This window comes from Epinephelus lanceolatus, chromosome 10 (genome assembly GCF_041903045.1).
Source record: "Epinephelus lanceolatus isolate andai-2023 chromosome 10, ASM4190304v1, whole genome shotgun sequence".
In the NCBI taxonomy this organism is placed as follows: domain Eukaryota; kingdom Metazoa; phylum Chordata; class Actinopteri; order Perciformes; family Serranidae; genus Epinephelus; species Epinephelus lanceolatus.
The window spans coordinates 4,973,588-4,992,915 of NC_135743.1; the positions used below are offsets into that span (position 1 = coordinate 4,973,588).

Genomic DNA, 19,328 nt, shown 5'->3' on the forward strand with positions numbered 1-19,328 from the left:
ACTTTGACACAGTTATGCTGCCTCGCTGTTCTGCATAAAAATTACAGTTGGGTGGTCAGAGTTGTTTTGCCTCTGAGCAGGAAACAAAGGTAGTAATAACGCCAAAACAATGTTGATATAAATGGGACAGCCAGGACCGGACCATTAGTGGCACCGTTGTGACATTTTGATGATGTGTTATGCATGCGACCTACCACAGGAGATTTAAAAAGTAGAAAATTTGCAGGTAGCGGCTAACTTGAAGAAGAGGACCAGCAGCCTAAAATGTCCGCAAATTGTGAAAACAATGAGGTCCGGGAGCTCCTTATCCTCCGAGCAGAGGGCGATGGTAACTGATTGTAACTGTCATATTAGGACATTATTATTGTTTATAAAGCGCCACTGATGCGTATGTTATATGTCATACTAGGGGCCGATGCTGTTGTGTTAAATGTCGTGACCGTCTCGCCTCTTTTTGATTCCATGATGCCAGCATGCCGTCTAAAATCACACAGTGGAGTGGCATGTTGCTGCTGTCATTTGGTTCTGTGTAGAAATGCAAAGGAGAAATAAAGTAGAGACCTTCTGGCGGCTCTGTAGCGCCATCTGTGTAATAAGGGCTATGATAGATTACTCTGTTGATTAAAAATGTTCTTTCGTTTTATAAAATGTGTTGTTCCGTCCATCCATCAGTCCAAAATCCAAAGACATTCAATGTACCATGATGTAAAACAGAAGAGTGTTAATTCCTCACATTTCAGACGCTGGAAACGGAGAATATTTGTTTTCTAAATGACTCAGAGAAATAAAGATCATCAGAATTATTGGCAGTTAATTTTCCCAATCCCCATTGATCTCAGCTCCGTGACAGGTTGAACAACATCTTGGTATTCATTTTCGCCAATGTTACTGCTGCAGATTGATGAGGAAAGTCCAGGGCTCTACTTTTTCACCACCGTCCCAAACTGTCCTGACATAAACTGTCACAAAGGAAACCGGTCACCCCAAAAAATCTTGGGTCTATCTTGAGATTTTGGGCCATTTTTCTTATGTCAGTCTAGTGAACAGAAAACATTTATTTTAATCCAGATTTCTGTTCTGGAAGTTCATGCAAAAAGTCTTCTTGATGGTATTTATTAGTTAAAGATGTAACCCTGTTCAGCTGGGTGTCCTCCATTGAGTTTGTCCATGTCTGAAATTAGAGCTTGAAGTCTGTGTGTAACTGCCTCGTAACAATTTCACGATGACAAGAAGTAACACAGCCTTGGTCTCTGTGATCGATTACACATTAATGATAATAGATTTTTTTTTTTTCCAGCAGCTGAAATTTCTTCTTTTATAGTGTCGCTCTGACAAGACTCCAGCTGTGGGGACTTTTATACAACCATTTTTGAACCTTTTCATACATATTCTTGACGATCAAATGAATCAGTTATTTGACAGAATTATAGTGATGGAGATGAGTCTTAGTTGTGGCCCTAAAGTAAACACTGTTTGCAGGAAATGGGCTGAACATTCCTCTAAAGAGCCGAACAACAAGCACGTCAATTGGCGACACAGACACTGATGAATTGGTGGCAGTTGCTGAAGGCATATTAGGGCAAAGGGTGACCTGGGAGGGGTTTATTGGTGGGGAGGGGGGGAGATGAGTGTACTGCGTGGGGGGGGGGGGGGGGGGGGGGGTGACAAGAAGCAGCAACAGCAGAGGAAGGCAGGGGGGCTGGGGGTGTCCAGTGAGAAGGGTAATTTGGGGCGTCCAGAGTGAGGCGTCCCACCAGCAGTTGTCACTTGTGCAGCAGTCGATGGCACATGTGCTGCTCTGAGTTGGAGCCTGTCTTTCCTCAGGACTGTATCCCTCTGTGATCTTTCACTTGGACTATCTCGCTCTTTTTCAAATTAACCAGCCTCAATCCAAAATCCAGACTTCTTCTTTTTCTGTTTGTGTCAGAGCACTTCTACACACCGCCTTTTGGCATCTTTAATCTTTGACGGTAAGAGCGACCAATCAAGACATTACAGCTCTAACTGTGTGTGTGTGTTTCTCCGATGTAATGGGTTTGAATCGACATGAACGCCGCTTCGCTTAAAACCATAATTACTTGAAGAGAAAATGTCACTCTTGATGGCTGTTTTTAAGTGTTCGCATTACTTCTCCTCTGGTGAAAACTAACATTTTCCCAGCTTTCACACGCTTGATTTAAGCCCAAGTGCAGGAGACGGTCTCAGAAATGTCCTGAGCTTTCTGAGCTCTCTAATCAGCCCTTCAGTCTGAGGGGTGCACTGCTGGCGCCTCCGAGGACTTTTCCGAGGTAGATAGGAAGGAGTGCGAGGTGACTTTTTTTGTGGACTGTTCTCCATCATCAGCTGCCGAGCTGACACCTTCCCCAGCCCGAAATCTGCTGAGAGGGGCTTGAGAGCAGAGGGGGGTCTGTTGGGACGATTTATGGCCGATAGCTTGTGTTGTCACGCAGCTCCTAACGTCACACCTGTTCTTTTTCTTTTTGGAATTGAAGGCTTACACAGCCATTAGAGTGTCGAGTGAGTTTCATGATCCTCGCGCCCTTGACACCTGTTTAAAGTACACACAGATTTAATGCTTTGAAGAAATGTAGCTCATGTTTTCCTTGTTGTTTGGTCTGCTTATTTCCTTGTTCTATTTTCAAAGACAAGTCAGTCAAAGAGAAAGTAAATGGCAGGAAGTTGTTTATCCATGCTCAGTAGCCTGGAGCTATTCTTTTAGAGCTCAGGAGATAGCAGCCTTATCTTTATTTTCTTTTCTAAGAAATGGTCTGTCTGCTTCTGTATCCTTGAGAACAAACCTCAGACCTGTAGTGGATCACTCTTACAAACTACAGATGAATCCTCGCAGTGGAACAGTGCTGTTGGCTGCTCACTAGACTCCAGCATTTAATTTGGACTTCAAGACAGAAAATGAGTTTTCTTGAGGCGAGTCAATCAGTATGTTTCTCATGTTGTTACACGCGCCTGTTTCTACGAGCGTATTGGTTTATCTTGTTGCCCGCCTTGTTTCGCAGTGGCCACATTTCATACTTACTAACCCTCTGAGAACAGAGCTCCCGTGGGCGGCTGCAGGGGGTTGTTGTTTTCATGGTCTTGTTTAAAATCGATCTAAAATAAAAACTATAATAGCTAGAGCGTTCATTTTTTTGCAGCAGAAAGTTAAGATGTCTGTGTTTCACTCCACCACACTGTCCACTTGCAATGACATCGTTATGCAATGCTACAAGTGGTCCAAAAGATGGTGAAAACACATGATGAGTCACAGTATTGTCCTGTCATGGCAACGGGAGATTGTTGTTAACCTGATTCTGTTTAAATCGATCTAAAATAAAAAAGAACTGTAATAGCTACAGCGTTCATTTTGTGCAGCAGCAGAAAGCTGAGACTTCTGTCTTTTGCGTCATCACATTGTCTACTTGCGATGACATCATTGCGTTATGCTACAAGCGGTCCAGAAGACCGTGAAAACGTGCACTGGCGCAGAAAATTTTTATTTATGACACAGTTTCAATACATTTTGATTATTTTATTCTTATTATGGTTTATTTACTTACACAATCTTTTAGCTTTTAGGTTAGGGGTATGAAAAGACAAAATATACCACCATATACCCTGGGAAAATATTTCTACTGCAGATCAAACTATCAAAACTGCTTTGCACTCTGCTTAAAGAATGATCATATCTGAAAAACTTAAAAATGCACATAGTTCAAATAACTTATGGAGTGTTAAAAAATGTTTTTATCGTGCTTGTACATTTAGAAATAATTTTGGATCCGTATGACTTGTGTGTTTATTTTTCAAATTTGATGATAAACATGTCAGATTTTTGTATTTTTTTAAATGTATGACACAGTGTCAATACTTTTATCAGTTATTATTGTTTATTGACTGACATAACCTTTTAGCCCAGGTTGTGTAGATTATAGGGATATTAAACATTTGAAAATACCCCAGGAAATGACATCACAATAAGCAAAAATACCAGAATATGCACTGATGGATTGTCTCTGTGGCAGAATTCAAAGGGTTAATGCCAGACAAAACAGTTTGTGGTAAGAGCTTAAATAGACAGGTGTTACTGTGCCTAAAACAACAGCATTCTTCCTCCCATTCACCTGCGTACATGAAAATAAACCTGATTGAGATAAATGGCTATATTTAAGTGTCGGTCGGCTGCCTTGATCTCGTCTGACTGGCTCTCGTGTGAGGCCTCATAGATGAGAACGTGTTCGACTGGTGATGGCAAACTTTCCTACACATGCTGGCTCCGCCGTGCACGCCCTCTGTCCTCGAGTGTCACATTGATGTCATCAATGTTTTGTCTAGAAGGCATTTTTCCCTGTCACAGACCTTTTGTTGTCACACTGCCAATGATTTAAGACGATGGGAAAAGCTGTGAGGGAGGAAACCTGTAAACCGTCTTACAGACTCTTTACATTCCAAACACAGGCCTACTGTGCGTGAGCAGCTCTGCATGGGTAATAACTAATATGAATACAGTACCTTGAAATTGCAGACCCAAGGATATTCATAAACAGACATTATTCATTTAATGGTAGATTATTTTTTTCTGATTTGTCATCTAATCATGACAGATTAAAATCTTCCGAGAGTCTGAAGGATAATCTTCACATGTTCAAGTTTTGAGGAGTTTAAGAATCTGAGAAGTTGTAACCAGAGGCTGATCAGTATTTTTGCTTTATTAAACAAGTCTGAATGATTATTACATTTGTTGCAGAGAAGTTTTCTGCCAGTTAATTAACTAATTGTGTCAGCACTAGATTTAGTTGACAAAGAAACAGTTTGGAGACATCATTTTGGCCATTCATTAGACTAAACTTTGTTTCATTAATCAGAATAATACTCAATATTTTAATCATTATAGAGAATATTAACAAGTGGCAGCTCTACACTGAGGCAGGACGAGCAGCTGTCGCTGGGGTCGAACCTTTTACAGGACAGGCTGTCATAACACGAGGCCACCCTCGAGTGCCAACAGCTGTGCATTAAAGAATAATCAACCTAAACCCCCGCTGGAGTCTTGGACTGAGTGCTCAGGTTCAATGGGATGGAATAAAGTGGCAATCCAAAGGAGATACTCAGTCTTCAGCAGCATTTTTGTCTCTTTCCTCTCTGACCTCTGGTCTGCTTCATATTGCACTCTTCACCCGTGAGCTCCAGTGCTGAAGAGGCTGTTTATCAGCAGAAAATGAATCATTAACATTTTCATAAGTGTTAAAGTCACTTATCCAGATAAAAACAGCGTTTGCAGCTTCTGAAATATGAGGATTTGCTACTTCTCTTAGTTTTATATCATTGTATATTTATTATCTTTGAGTTTTGGACCGCTGGTCAGACAACACGAGAAGTTTTAGTGTGTCATTTTGAGCTCTGAGAATGTGATGGACATTTTCATTATTTTTTAACATTTTATAAACAAAATGGTTGATTAATGGAAACAGTTTGGAGACAGATTCATCTGTAATTATATTGATAATTTCATTAATGTAGCACTTTTAAAAATAGTTTACAGAGTGCTTTGACAAACAAAGCAGAAGCAGAGGCAATACAACAATAGAAGCCAAATAATAAGGCCAAACTACGACCAGACAGAAATTAAAGTGGAATAAAACAAGAGCTCAGATCCAAGAAAATATTAGAAAGAGTATTAATTAGTTACAGCCTTGCTCTGTTGGATATAACAACTCAAGTAAAATATTGATATTATGTCGATATCATGACATGAGACTGTATCGTCTTATATTTTAGAGATCTAATAAGTGTCGTCTTTTCCTGCTTTTAAAGGCTGCATAACAATAAAGTGGCTGTCTGCAGTATAGGTTATAAACCCCGCCCAAAAGAACAAAGTACACGTCAATTAAATTTTTTCCCAAAGATGGTTTCTGCCATTTTCAGTAGGTCTTAGCACGCAGATATTTAAGTGTACGGTTTTCTTCTAAGTTTGGTTCTAATTAGTTTTTCTTATGCTGCAAAGGGGGTGTGACATCATGATTGACAGCTATATGTGCCAGTTGCTGTGCTCGTGGTTAATGCCGCTGCTTGTGATTGGTTGGAGAGGTGTAAAGGCGGGAACTTGATACCGCAGGCTCTGGCTCCGGAAGTGGACTCTGGAAGTGCACTGATTTTTCTTTGTAACATTGAAATGAATGGGAACCATCAGTTGCTCTGAAGGGGCAAAATAAACAATCTGAAGATGTCAACCTGTGACATTTAATACACTAAATTATTAATCAGAAACTAATTGATAGTGCTTACAGGCCTAATGAGCTTATTTTATTACAGCACCATTAGTTTTTAATAATGTAGAAGCGGTTTAAATCAGTTCATGACCTCTTGCCAGGTGACGCACCTCGCTGCCAACAGTAACAAGTAAACAGAAAATCCCTCTCTTAACTGTGAGATCTCTCCCTCTCATTGTTCCACTGGCTCAGCCAATCACCTCACACCTTTCAATGATGGGTGTGCCTCTGAGTGTGTTCACTGCCATTTTGGCAATGATGTAACCTGACAGGTCAAACCGCATAGTCTACAGCACTGATGCAGTCAGTGACAGGGGCAAGTCTCAGAGTCAACAACAAACCACACTCAAAGTATTGTGTGACCTGCCAACAAGTCCTCTGCGCTCCACATGTCTCTGAGCTGCTGGACAAAAGACATCTGTGCGTGCTCTCACATGTATGTGCACTGCTGCATCATGGGTATTATCAGGGTATTTCTGCTGTATTCATGCCAGAGGCTGTGAGCACAAACAGTGGATCAGTGACAGTTAGGGCGCCCCGTGTTAAATGCGTGGGTGTGTGTTTTTCTTCGTGTGTGTATGTTTGTTTTTGTGTGTGTGTTTGAGAGTGTGTATGTGTACGCGTGCTCGGGTAGACTGCGGTATTGACAGCGACCCGGCAGCGTGGGTGTGATTCACGAGCCGAGAGGCACAGATCTCATCACTGCCCCTCCCATCCCCCATACCACCCCCAACACCACCTCAGAAGTGCTGCCCTTGCACTGCATCAGCCCTCCCCTCTCTCCCCCACCTCGCCAAAGACTCACCCATGATTGGTTAAGAGGAGGAGGGGGGAAGGGGAGATCATATTCCACTGCCAGGTTTGGCAGCATAGACACACAGGCACAGGCACAGTCACAAGCCAGGCTTCAGATATAAGGCCAGCAGCTCCCTCCTCCAGTTCCTTCCCCTCCTCCACTATTTGTCACAATGCCTCCCTTTACTCCACCTGCTGATGCTTCCACCGCTAAATCAGCCATAGGCTTTTGTTGATGTAGTGGAGATGCATGCTGGGTGACTGAAGCCTGAGTGTGGCGGGAGCCGTGTCCAATGGTTGCCCGGGAACATGCAGCAACAGGCTGTAAATATCCCACAGCTGGTGCTGGCAGAACACCCTCACAAGGTTGGGCCGCAAACCGAGCCTCGCTGGGTCAGATGAGGGAATTCAGCGGCCCAGTTAGACGCCAGCTCCCCCCCAACCCTCCAACCTCGCCCCATCGGCAGTGCTGTCTGTGCCCCAATGAGAAGCGAGCCCTTTAGACTACCCTTCTTCCTCCCGCCCGTCTAAACCCTGATTCATGCTTACACTGTACCTCCATGCTGGCAACTGCATATGAACTTTGGCATTAATGCCTTCATGATGACAGTGACCCTATGTGCAGATATGTGCAGCTTAAAGGGGCACTCCAGCGATTTAGACACTTTAATTGAGTCAGGTGGTTGAAACAGACACAATTGTTGAAATCAAACCAGCAGAAGTCGACACATCCTGATTTCATTGGACGTTCAGACTGAAAACGGTCCCGTTAAATGTTGTTTCAGGTGATGTTTACAAGGATTTCACAACTCTGGTAAATGATCACGGTGGCAGCTATTTTATCACAAAGTAAAAAAGTTGGTGCTCACGTGTATAGAGTGCAGAATAATCTGTAGACTCCACACAGGCTTTTCATTTAAAATGTTGTCTTCTGAGGCAAAGTGCTGATAACCCGATGACATCACCCTGAAACGCAACAGAATCTAGCGATGGTTGAATGTTGTTGCTTGTGGTTTGCGGTAGGATTGCACAATATATTTTATTATAAAATAAATAAATAAATAAACTTTTAACCCCACAATGACAGGGTTTCTGTTGATCTTTAAAAAGTCTTAAAAAGCATTAAAATCCATTCATCTTTAATTGGCCTTAATTGGTGTTGAAATGTCTTAAGATAGTCTTTCAATTGATTAATCTTTTTTGAAGCCTTTCCTACAAATCTATAACTAAAAATTCTGAGATATGGAAGTAGAATTTGTGAGAATAATTTTTTTCCGACTTTGCCACACAAAATCTGTATTAAATTTTATTCCCAGTGGCATTATAAAAAAGTCTTAAATAAAATAAACTCTGAATAAACACATTATGAAAGATTGCAGTTTTGCAGTATCAGTAGAAAACTGCACTTTAAAATGCAACTGTCTTTTTTTTTTAATGATGCTTTTTGTGTTGAGTCTTTAATTTGTTCAATAAAAGAATGTCGGGGATAATTTCCTTTCATTTTGTTAATTCAACAAGCAATTTGTTGTCTTTGAACAGTATACTGAAAGTAGCAGAACTGAGAATGCTTCATTTGTTCATTTATCACAGGTAATATTGTTATCTTGATTTAAGTGTTACTGCATATATTCCCTGTATGGTACAGCCCTGATCTGCAGCACATTGAAGCAGCAAATGTTTGTACAGAGGGTGTGCTAGAAAAATATATAGCTGCTACTATAACAGTTATTTTCATGACTGATTGCAGATTATTTTCTCGATTAAAAAGTGAGCCTAAGATCTGACCCTGACCTACAGTTCAAAACCCAAACTGGAACGAGTGTTAATCATTAAATATAAGATTAGTTTTCTTTAATCTAACTAATTGACTAATAAACTGAATGTTTTATCCCTGTCTGGCACATAAAATTAAGTTTCAGGGTCTTGAACTTATTAATGTTACATGAGTACATGTTGATCTCTTGTTCTTCTCCAGCTCGGCCATCTTTGCTCAAAGTCACGTCATCCTGTTCCCGTTCAGCGCGCCACAACCTCAAGCACCTGCTGATTTGATTTCATGTGATTCCCAGTTGTCTGGAGAATCTAACGGCATCGTTTGTCATCTCACGTTTTGCCTATCATGTCAGGCTGGCTTGAGTGAATATTGAGTGATGAATGAGAATTGGTCAAATATTGATCCGCTTAGACTTCAAACTGAGAGACAGATCAGTCATTTTGATAGCCCCCCCGCAGAGGTCACGACTCCAGCAGCTACATGCAGGCAGCTTGCCCTCTTCTTGAAACCTGAGGCCCTGAAGGCCTCTGCAGATCTCCTGCTAACTGATATCTCCATGTTTTTTTGATACACGAAGATATCGTGACATACAACCTCTGATATTTGTTGGACACTTTGATCCAGCATGCCTGAGAGTGTCATGGATATTTTTAGGAATGACTGATGTGGCCGTGGTGTCTATTCAGTAACAAAATGTTTGCTTCTTTAAGCTACATTATTGCAATATTAACGCGTCTATTTTAATTAACTGTTTAATAAAAGTGATGTGTTGCCTGTACGGACAGTTCTTTGCCTTCAAGAAGCATCAAACCAAACATAAACAGTGACACAGTGAACAATTTTGGCTTGGAGTTTGGCTGTATTAGATGGTTTGATATGTGTTTAATCACAGTGTCTATTATATCTTAGAAATATTCTGCAGATATGTGATTCATAATGGGTGCTGTAGAGTTTGGTTCAGCTCAGATTTTGAACTTTTTAAGTTTCTGATTATACATGAATTAAAATACGTGAGCATTTATTGGCAGGAGCTTAAAAAAATATATATATTTCCTCACTTTTTGGTAATTTAAGTTGTAGCCAGGAGCCAAATGGCTTCCATAAGTGCCAACTGCCACCCAAACATCAGTAAACAGTGATTCATAGGGCAACTTTTTGGAGGATGTATTTTTCACAGAAATCCTGCTGACTGTTAATTATATTCTTCTGTTCAGGGTCAGCCACAAGTGTTGAAAGGACATTATCAATAACTCTTCAGAAATAAACTGTTACTTGCAGAAAAATTCCACTGTTTTTTCCTTTGACCAAACAAGTTCAGAGAGAGTATGATTTAGAAATTGGTAGTCCTTGGGTAGTTGTTTGCCCCAGGGCCCAGACACACAAGAACAACTTTTGGAGAAGAATTAGCGGCTATGGAAGCTAATTGTTGCATCGCTTCACGTTGCTGTGTCGCAGCTAAAAAGTTGCGAGTGAACACACCACAAAGACTTAAGCTGATGGCAAACTGAGAGTTATTTCCTCTCTCAAAGGCGGCGGTTGTCTGTAATTGTCATTAAGAAAAGGGAAACTAGAAGACCATCTTGACGCTAGTTAGCCAGTTAGCACATTAACAACACAATCCAATGTTGAAAGAACAGAGCATACTTACCGTGCACCAGGGAACAATAACACAAACCATCAGGAAACATTTCTGCTACATAGCTCAGTGGATAAAGAAAAATAATCAGACCTTATGTAACAATTTTGTTTTGATCTCACTTTGTCTTGACTTTAGTTCTTTGTTTACTTTCCTCACTTCTGTTTTATGTCTCATGCACTGAGCTGAACTGACAATCAGAGTGATTTCATTCACCGACGGCCTCCACTGACGCTAAATCAACATGCTGAATTGGAATCAAAAGGGTTGACGAGGGTCAGTGGTGTGGGACACAACGCACTGACTAGGGCGACAGATGCCCATCGACAGCCCAACACACTGACGGACGACTGTTGGCTCGGTGTGTCAGGGCGTTTAGTTTGACCGCCTTTTGTGTCGAGAATTTGGACTAGATCTGTAGCTGTGAAATGATATGACCTTCTTGCTGACCTCAAACATAAATCAGTTAAATCTTTACATCCCTACTAAATAATTTAATCCACTTGCTTTCATCACAGTTGGCATAAGCACATGCATATTATGTCGATGATGTTTGAGACATCTGCAGCGTTTGCACTGTGCTCCATCCATTAACCCAAACAGGCCATATGAGTCCAGGCTGTAGTAATCACAGTTTGTCCTGGTGTGGACGGTGCAGCGGGGGTCTACAGTGGTCAGCCTCGGCAGATGTTGGTGCCGAGTGGGAAAAGTGGTGATGGATTTCTCAGCAGTCCTCTGGCACGGCGCCAGCAGCTGAGAACCATCTTCACCCCCCACAACCAGCAGCCCCCCGCCGCTGACTGTTATCTCTGTGCTCCAGGCTGCTCTGCTGCCACTTAACACACCAGGGCAGTAAAGGATGGACATGCAGGGAGACACACACACACCGCAAGTGCACAAACAGATAACACACACTTAGGCCTGGCTGATATATTGATGCTTGAATATTGTATTAGAGAATTATCGTGTGCGCATACTGATAATGCTCCTCTAAAACCACTGAAAATGATTTTAGCACCATGACTGCCTTTTTTTTTCTTTTTAGCATTTGTGTGCTGTAGGCAGGTGTAGGGTCGGGTCGGTATGAGAAAAAAAAAAACGGTCCGGTTTTTGTAAAAAAAACGCATCAAGTCGGTAATACCGGATTTTCGCCACTTGGGGGCGCAATTGACTCATTTAAAATAAAAAACGACCTTAGGACAACAGTGACAGTAACACGTTGTTTCTTTTATTCCTTACAAATAAATTTTGCAGCTTACTCAGTCAGTGCAAACAAGGGTTGCCTCCTTCGTCTGGCTCAAAGCCAAAGTGTTGCCATAGTGGCGCATTCTTTGATTTCGTCGAGACTAAATTGTCCGCCATTATCAACTCCCCGTCACTATTAAACAAACTCCTGGCTACAGTAGAGGCCTCGGCGCATGCGCACTCGCACCTCCTAGCTCAGTCCCCGCCCCACCCCCCTCTCTCTCCTGCTTGCTGTGCGCTTGGCGAAGAGGCAGACACAAGTGCCCACAGACTCGGGCGTACTACAAGCGGAATGGACTCCGTGTAAAAATGTCTGTGAAAAATCCCCACGTTGTGAAAAATACATGCCGAACAGTCTTTTGTGTGACACTGGTGCGCGGTCATGCTTTGCGCGCACAGGGCTTGCTGACATCCACTTTTACCGGACGGACCCCTGCGGCATCCGCTCCGCGTACGTTCTGCCCGAGTATGCGGTCCGTTTGGTCCCAAAAAAAAAAAAAAAAAAAAAACGGTCCAAGACGGAGTACCAGACCGAATTGGTATTACCGAGAACCGACCCAACCCTAGACAGGTGGAAACATTTTCTAACAGGTTTAATATTTGGAGCCTGACTAGACCGGTATACTGAATCTCACCAGGTGTCTAACTTGACTCAGCAACGATATTTACTGGAACTGACATACAATAAGCCAATAGTAAGTAGCCTAGCTTGTTATTACTGATGTTCATTTACTAAATACTTTCAGTGTCCTTGTGATCTCTTTACAGCCAGCTGACACCTCATTTAGGTTAGGGTTAGGGTTCGTGCAAATGGTGTGATTGTGGCAATTTTAAAATAAAACATGCGGGTTTGGAAGGCATGCCAAAATTTATCGCCAAAAATGATCAACAAAGTGACACAACTGTAAAATCATTGCCCAAGACCGTTGACAAAAGCAAATAAATAAATAAACCTTGAAAGTATATTTTTAATTCCAGTCTATTTCAGATTTTGTTCTGCTCTAATTATCTCTTGTATCTGACCCACATACTGTACTGTATCAGTCAGGCCTTAGTGCGCACACACACACACACACACACACACACACACACACACACAGCCACGTCGTCATCTGATTACATCACAGCTCTCCTTGTAAAAGCCAACAGAATGCCATGCAGACTCAAATCACGTCTCATCCAAACACAGCAGTCTCCCGCTGCATTTTGTGGCATGTGAGCGGTTTGTTTTCTGTGTCATGACTCAGTCACCGCCCTGCAGCCTCTGACACAAACAGCTTGTGGCGGAAACATAGGTGGCGAAGTATCAGTAATATCGAGGGCAGTATTAGCCTGGAGGACAGCGAGGCAGGTTGTCAGGAGGAAGGTCACCAGTTCACGAACCTCGCCCGGCTGGGAAAATCTGGGTGACGTGCCCTTTAGCAAGTCACTTAACCCCCGATTGCCCAAGGGAAGCTTGTTATTCTCCAACTGGAGAACACAGCGGTTGTACTGGGAAGCATGTTGTTGCAGAAAAAGAACATCCCTATGTCAACTTTCTCTTCACGAATAAATGTCAAAACCATAATATTGCCCTCGCAGCTTGTGGCTTTCCACCCACATCGGCGGAATAGAAGATTGAAGCTTTGAAATGCTTAATGGCCGTAGCAACAGATGTCAGGGATAATGATGCGATGCAACATTTTCTAACTGTTCTTTTATGGACTAATCTTTGTTGTAGGTTTCCCCGGGGCCATGACCCCATGTGCCCTCTCTAAAGCTTAGCGGACACATTTGTATAGTAATAGTGTCTCTGTTTCTTTTTCATACCGTTTCTAAAGCTCTGTTAAGACACTTTATTTTGTTGCCCAGATTGTGTTTTTGCAGGTTTTATGCTGTTATCCCTTTTAAATAATATCTCTGTTATCTGTACGATTCTAAAACGGCAGTTCAGAAAAGATGCTCTACAGAAATGGACTGAAATGATGTGCAAATACTCTGCAAGTGTGCTGGAGGTTTGGTAGTTGTACTAGCTCGATAAAGATGTGCGTGAAAGCGGGGAAGAATCATCACAGAGCTTTATGAAGAAAGAGTTGCCCAGTTGATCCACAGGGATGATACAATTTTCATCAAGTCTTGACGGCTGTAATATCCCAGCATCTCTACTTAAAGACTGTGGAAGTGTAGTGGATGTAGCAGCTGTACTTGAAACATTTGTGCAGTTTCCTTAAAAGCTCTGAATTATTTTGCTCCACTGTGTGCTTTTATGTCCATATTCCCAGAGTCCAGCTGTTCTGTAGAAGAAGAGCTTGTCATGGGCCCCTTGTGAAACAAACATTTTGAGGTGGTCCCCAGGGTTCTAATCTGGGTCTGCTGTAGATTCCCTAATTATCAGCGTTAATCTTTTCATTGTCCAGAGCCTCTGTGTCACTCTGGCCTGCTCAGCGAGGCAGCAGACACACTCCAGGCCCTCTGCTTCCCATGTGAGAGCAGAGATTCGGCCTGACATCAGACATGGGAAGCGAGCTCCAGCAGCATGAAGGGTAAAAGGTCGAGACTTGACCACCCCGGGCAGATAAAGCAGCCTTTTCATGTGTGATCAGCCCACAGCCTAAAGACAAATCCCTCAGCGCGCTGCCTTTGAACTTCACTGCAACTGGAGCGAGTCCCCCGCTCACTTGATGGCTAACGAAGGCTGTGAGAGAGTTTGAACACACACACACACACACACACACACACACACACACATACACGTCTTTATTATTTAGCTAAATGATGTTACTAACACCTCTGTACTGTGTGGAAAGGGAAGCGGAATAAGAGGAAATGCACAATATATTGGGAAAAGCAGCTATAACGGCGTGATCCACGTAGAATTCAGTGTGCTTTACTGATCTCTCTCATAAAATCTGCGCCAGTCAAAAGGGAGGAGATGAAGATGGAGAGAAGCAGAGGAGTCAGACATGGGTTTTAGAAAACGACTGTGCTGAGGGGCCTGGAACCAGATATTAGAAAGATGTTGCCAATGGTTTGTACATTCAGTTCTTGCAGCTCACTGTAGATTTTCCATGTAGAAACCAGCTCTCACTCTCCTCCATCAGTGCATAATTCATAAGCAACTCATCGCCAAAGCAAAGCCAATTGCATCCACTCTGAGCGAGCGTGCAGTGCAGCGCCCACAGCAGCACAAAAGGAATGTCAGTCTCATGACAGACTATTTCACATTCTTTGTTTGATAAGAATGGATGTAACCAGAGGGCGTTCTTCTTCTGCTGCTCTCCCAGGTAGAGGGAATGCAAACAATGCTGGAGAGCTGGTGTGGTGTCTGTACTCACGCCTTTCCAGATGCTTCAGTTCTGTAATGCTGCCACTTTGCTCCCACTGTTGTGTGTGTGTGTGTGTGTGTGTGTGTGTGTGTATGCTGCACTGTGTACACAGTCTGTATGTATATATAGCGCGCTATTTTTAAAGCTGAACCACAAATAGTAGAAACAGGGCCTAAAACAGTCCTCGCCTGTGTTGCCATTCCTGGGCTGCTGCCGCCTTCTCATTCATTCATGAGTTTGCATGAATTTGCAGAAACACTCTGGGCTTTCTCACTCTGCTTTGCCCTTTTACAATCTGAATTTTATAATGTGCCCATCCTCTGTCTCTGATCAGGCATGGTATCACAGACCACCCTTATTTCACGGTTAGTTAGACGCACGGCTGAATTAGCCACAGCTTTTTACACTCTTCATCTCTCTCTGTGTCACATGGAATTAGGTCAATGTGCAGTTTAAGTAATAAGCCATAATGTTATTACTGGACACAAAACCTCATCGACCAGCGTGTCGTTAAATGCTGAGTGTCGTTGGTGGGAATCTGCCCACTCATACCTGCTGTACTGACACACCAGGAAAGGAAAGAGTATAAACATTTGCTTGTCAGTCTCAACAGGTACGTGTTGGATGTTTTGTGTAGCTGACTGTAAAATAATTTCCATCCATGAATAGATAACTGTCACTTTGTCAAAACAGATTATGTTAAATCATTTTAAGGGGTGTAGTGCTACTTGTTTAAGAACTGGAACACACCGGTGACGCATGTGCATAGTTAAGTCATGGCTTAGTTATGTAACCACTGTCCTGTCCACTGGCACGTTTACGAAGGTTAATAAACTAAAACTATTAGGACTGGATATAATATTACGATATGATATGATGAGTTTTTGATGACACATACTGCGATTTATTACCTTTTTTGTAATTGCCAATTATGTCCCTAAATGGAAAATGACGTCAACATCTGTTTTATTTAATGAGATAAGAACGTTTTCAGTCGGTTCATCCCCCATCAGCAGGCCCATACTGAATTTGCGCCTGCAGAATTCTGCAGATTTTAGAAATATAGATGCTGCGTGTGAAACTCAGAATGTTGTCACTGTCTCCTCCACCTCCTTGTGCATGTGTGTGACAATCGTGTGTTGTATTCAGTTAGCATTAATGTCAAAGTTAGTGGTGTAGTGAGAAGAAATGTCAAAAATAAAATGTAGCCTACTGGTAATAGATTGGCAAATTAAGTTTTGTTCTCTCTGCTCCATATTGAACCTCCTGTTGTAATGGCCACGTGTCCCAAATTATTTGATTGACTTTTCCAACAATTGTTAATTTTTTTTCTTGAAGTATTCATGATTGAATAAAATATCGGATTCAAAGTTTCGACTAAAATCTACTAAGTAGTTCTCTTAGCCTGCTTGAGGTAATTTTAGGTTTTAATGTATTATGTGAGGTTATTTTTGTTCAAAATTAATTGTTATTTTGAAAGGAACATTGTCTGTCACATTATGAGCAAAAATTAAAAAAATACTCAGCAGAATTCTGCAGATTTTCATTTTGGATCACTGCTGAAAACAGTTAAAAAATCTGCAGATTCCGTTTGGTCCTGCCCAACAGCCTTTTTCAACGAGAGGCTCTGACACACCGTCCACCTCAGAAACCACCAGGGATAGTGCAGAGGGTGAGGCTAACACACCCAGCTAAACTACAGCTGCTGCTGATTTAGCAGCTACAGACAAGCACAAACGAGAGAAGACCAAGAAATATTCAAAGAATGATCTCAAGTGCAACTAAAGAATAGAATTAGAAGTAGAATATATGTAGTGGGGGGTCCCTGGTCTGAAAAATGTTAAAGACTCCTGCACTAGGTATATTTTGCTGCAATAAAAAAGTCATTAAACGATCTGTTGTGTCTCACAAGGCTGTCCGTACACTTGGAATAATACACTTGGAATAATAATACAGCTAACTGGTCAATATGTTTAAATAGCTAACTAGTTCACATCGCCATTATGGATAGGTGACACACAGTAATTTAGTGTCAGCTAGCTCACATGATCGCACAAGGATTCATGGGTAATAGTTAGTCATTCACCAATATAGTGCACTGTAAATTTAATGGGTTTTATGAATAGGCAAATTTATCTTTGCTAATAATATGTTGGATTCATGTTAATGTGTATATAATATATACACATTAAATATATAAATATATAATTTAACTCCCTCTGCCTGTCAAAGACTGTCGCCGGCAGCTACCGCCAACTTCCAAGGTCAGCACAGCTTAAATGTCAGTATAAATACTTTGACCGTTCCATTTGTCTGTGTTGGCTGTCAACATGACACAAGTGATGACTGGATCCTGAAGCACTTAGAAAATCTGTATATGAATTTCAACCAGTTTATGAGAACTGTAAATATCCTACTTTACTCACTTGGATAAAAAAAGGTGGCTGAGCGTCATCACCGTGCACTGCCACAGCACTACACAGTTTCTGTTAAACACAGAAACCAAAACCTGTTTCCTGCTGAGAAGTGAGCACGGACCAGGATGGTGTTTGGAAACGGGATGTGTGGAGTCCACAGACTGGGTGGCTCCTCTCTGCCTCTCTCTGCCTTCGATTGGGGAATCACATTCGGCGTGTCAGGCGGCCCTGGCCGGGGCAGCCGGTTGCCGCGGGCGACCAGCAGATCAGTGATGTGGCGGTGATGCCTCTAATGAAGCTGACACAGCACAGCCTCCCTCCTCGCGGGCCCCTGAAGGCCTCCTGCTCTGCATGTAGCACCCCCCCCTTCCTGTTTCAGCCCAATGTGCTTCTGATTTGATGGCGCCTCAAATGCATTGCTGCATCATTTATTCTCTCGTTGTATATAAAGGGTCAAGGCAAATACGGTGTTTGAAGTGGGTCACAGTATACAAACAAAGCCTGGCTCTCTGTCTCTCAGTCTGATGAATGCCTCTGTGTTTTTCAGGAGCTGCCCAGCTGAGGTGAAGGGGAGGGCAGAGGATCCCAGTTCAGCCTGAGTGTGGATGACCTGCCCCCAGAAACAGGACCATGATCTGAAAAGGGCGCCTCACACCGAACCCCGTTTTTCCTCTCCTCCTCCTCCCTATTTTTTTTTCTTTCTTTTTTTTTTTTTTTTTTTGTTTGGATAAATCTACGAGGTGACAGCCTCTCTGCCTCGCTGCTTCTATCAGAGTCAGCGTGCACGGAGAGGACAAACTGAAAGACATTTAAGGAGGAAGAAATACAGCGACAGCCATCCGTGACCTCTGACCTCGCCACTCCCCCTTGCCCCTCCCACCGCCACACCGGAAACATGGGGAGGAAAAAGATTCAGATTCAGAGGATCACTGACGAACGCAACAGACAGGTTAGCACCAATTAAGGGAGCCAAAAATATCTGAATGTGTAATTACTGTCTGATTTAACTCACCTCAGTGATCAGCAACCTGATTAGAGCGAGACAGGTGACAAACTGAAGCTTTGACTGTCAAGACAGCAAGAGATTCAGCTTTACACAATACACATCGGTTTGGTGCTGCTCAGCAGCACGGTTAGTCAGTTACTGAGATAAAACTCCAGGTTTTATCACAATGGCGTCCATTGTCGAGCTTTAACCTCCTAAGATCCCAGCTTTTGATTGGTATACGTCTTTCATTTCTCCTAGCTATTTGAGATGAGGACCTGATAAGTACGAAAAACTCGTACATAAATAAATTTGCAATTAGGGCTGTACCTGAATTATGTTAGTCAAATTAGATTTGGCTGTTCAATACAAATATTCCCCAACTCGTCCCCCCCACCCCCCCCGTTTAGAGTTTTAAAGCTATGGTGCGTAACTTCTGTCGCACAGAGTAACACTCGCCACACACCGTGTACACAGAGTAACACTTGCTTCACACCGTGTACACAACGCTACACAACGCTACACAATGTGGCGAACACCAGGCTGCTAACATTACATTACGTTCATAGCACCATTTCCAAGAAAATAATAAAGTACTAGGTCCAGTACATGTAACAGCAACTCATAATATAATTATAAACCAAGTCATTTACTTATCCAACAGCAGCAAGGCAACATCCGTGTCTGCCCTCAGCCCAATTTCTTCCTTCAGGGCTCTCCACCGAGGAAAAGCGACGCCAATACAAATCCTTGTTTGCCTTCTCCGTTGGTCACTTTCCTTCTTTGCTAACCTTCAGCCAAACGTCCAGGCTTTTTCTTTGTGGTACGATCCACTTCTGAACCGTGTCTCGGCCGCTTCTTTGGGTTCTCCGCCATGTTGCTTTCTCTTTCTACCTGCGCTCTACCTC

General features: G+C 42.5%; 1 protein-coding gene across 23 annotated transcripts in view; it reads left to right on the forward strand.

The window, feature by feature from the left end:
- mef2d (myocyte enhancer factor 2d) overlaps positions 1–19,328 on the forward strand; it is a 144,555-nt gene that overhangs the window by 34,858 nt on the left and 90,369 nt on the right. For all 23 annotated transcript variants that reach the window (XM_078171333.1, XM_078171339.1, XM_078171343.1 and 20 more), the window contains exon 2: positions 17,983–18,384. In XM_078171333.1, the coding sequence (XP_078027459.1) occupies positions 18,331–18,384 (54 nt within the window). In that variant the 5' untranslated portion in view covers positions 17,983–18,330. The remainder of the gene's footprint in view (positions 1–17,982; positions 18,385–19,328) is intronic.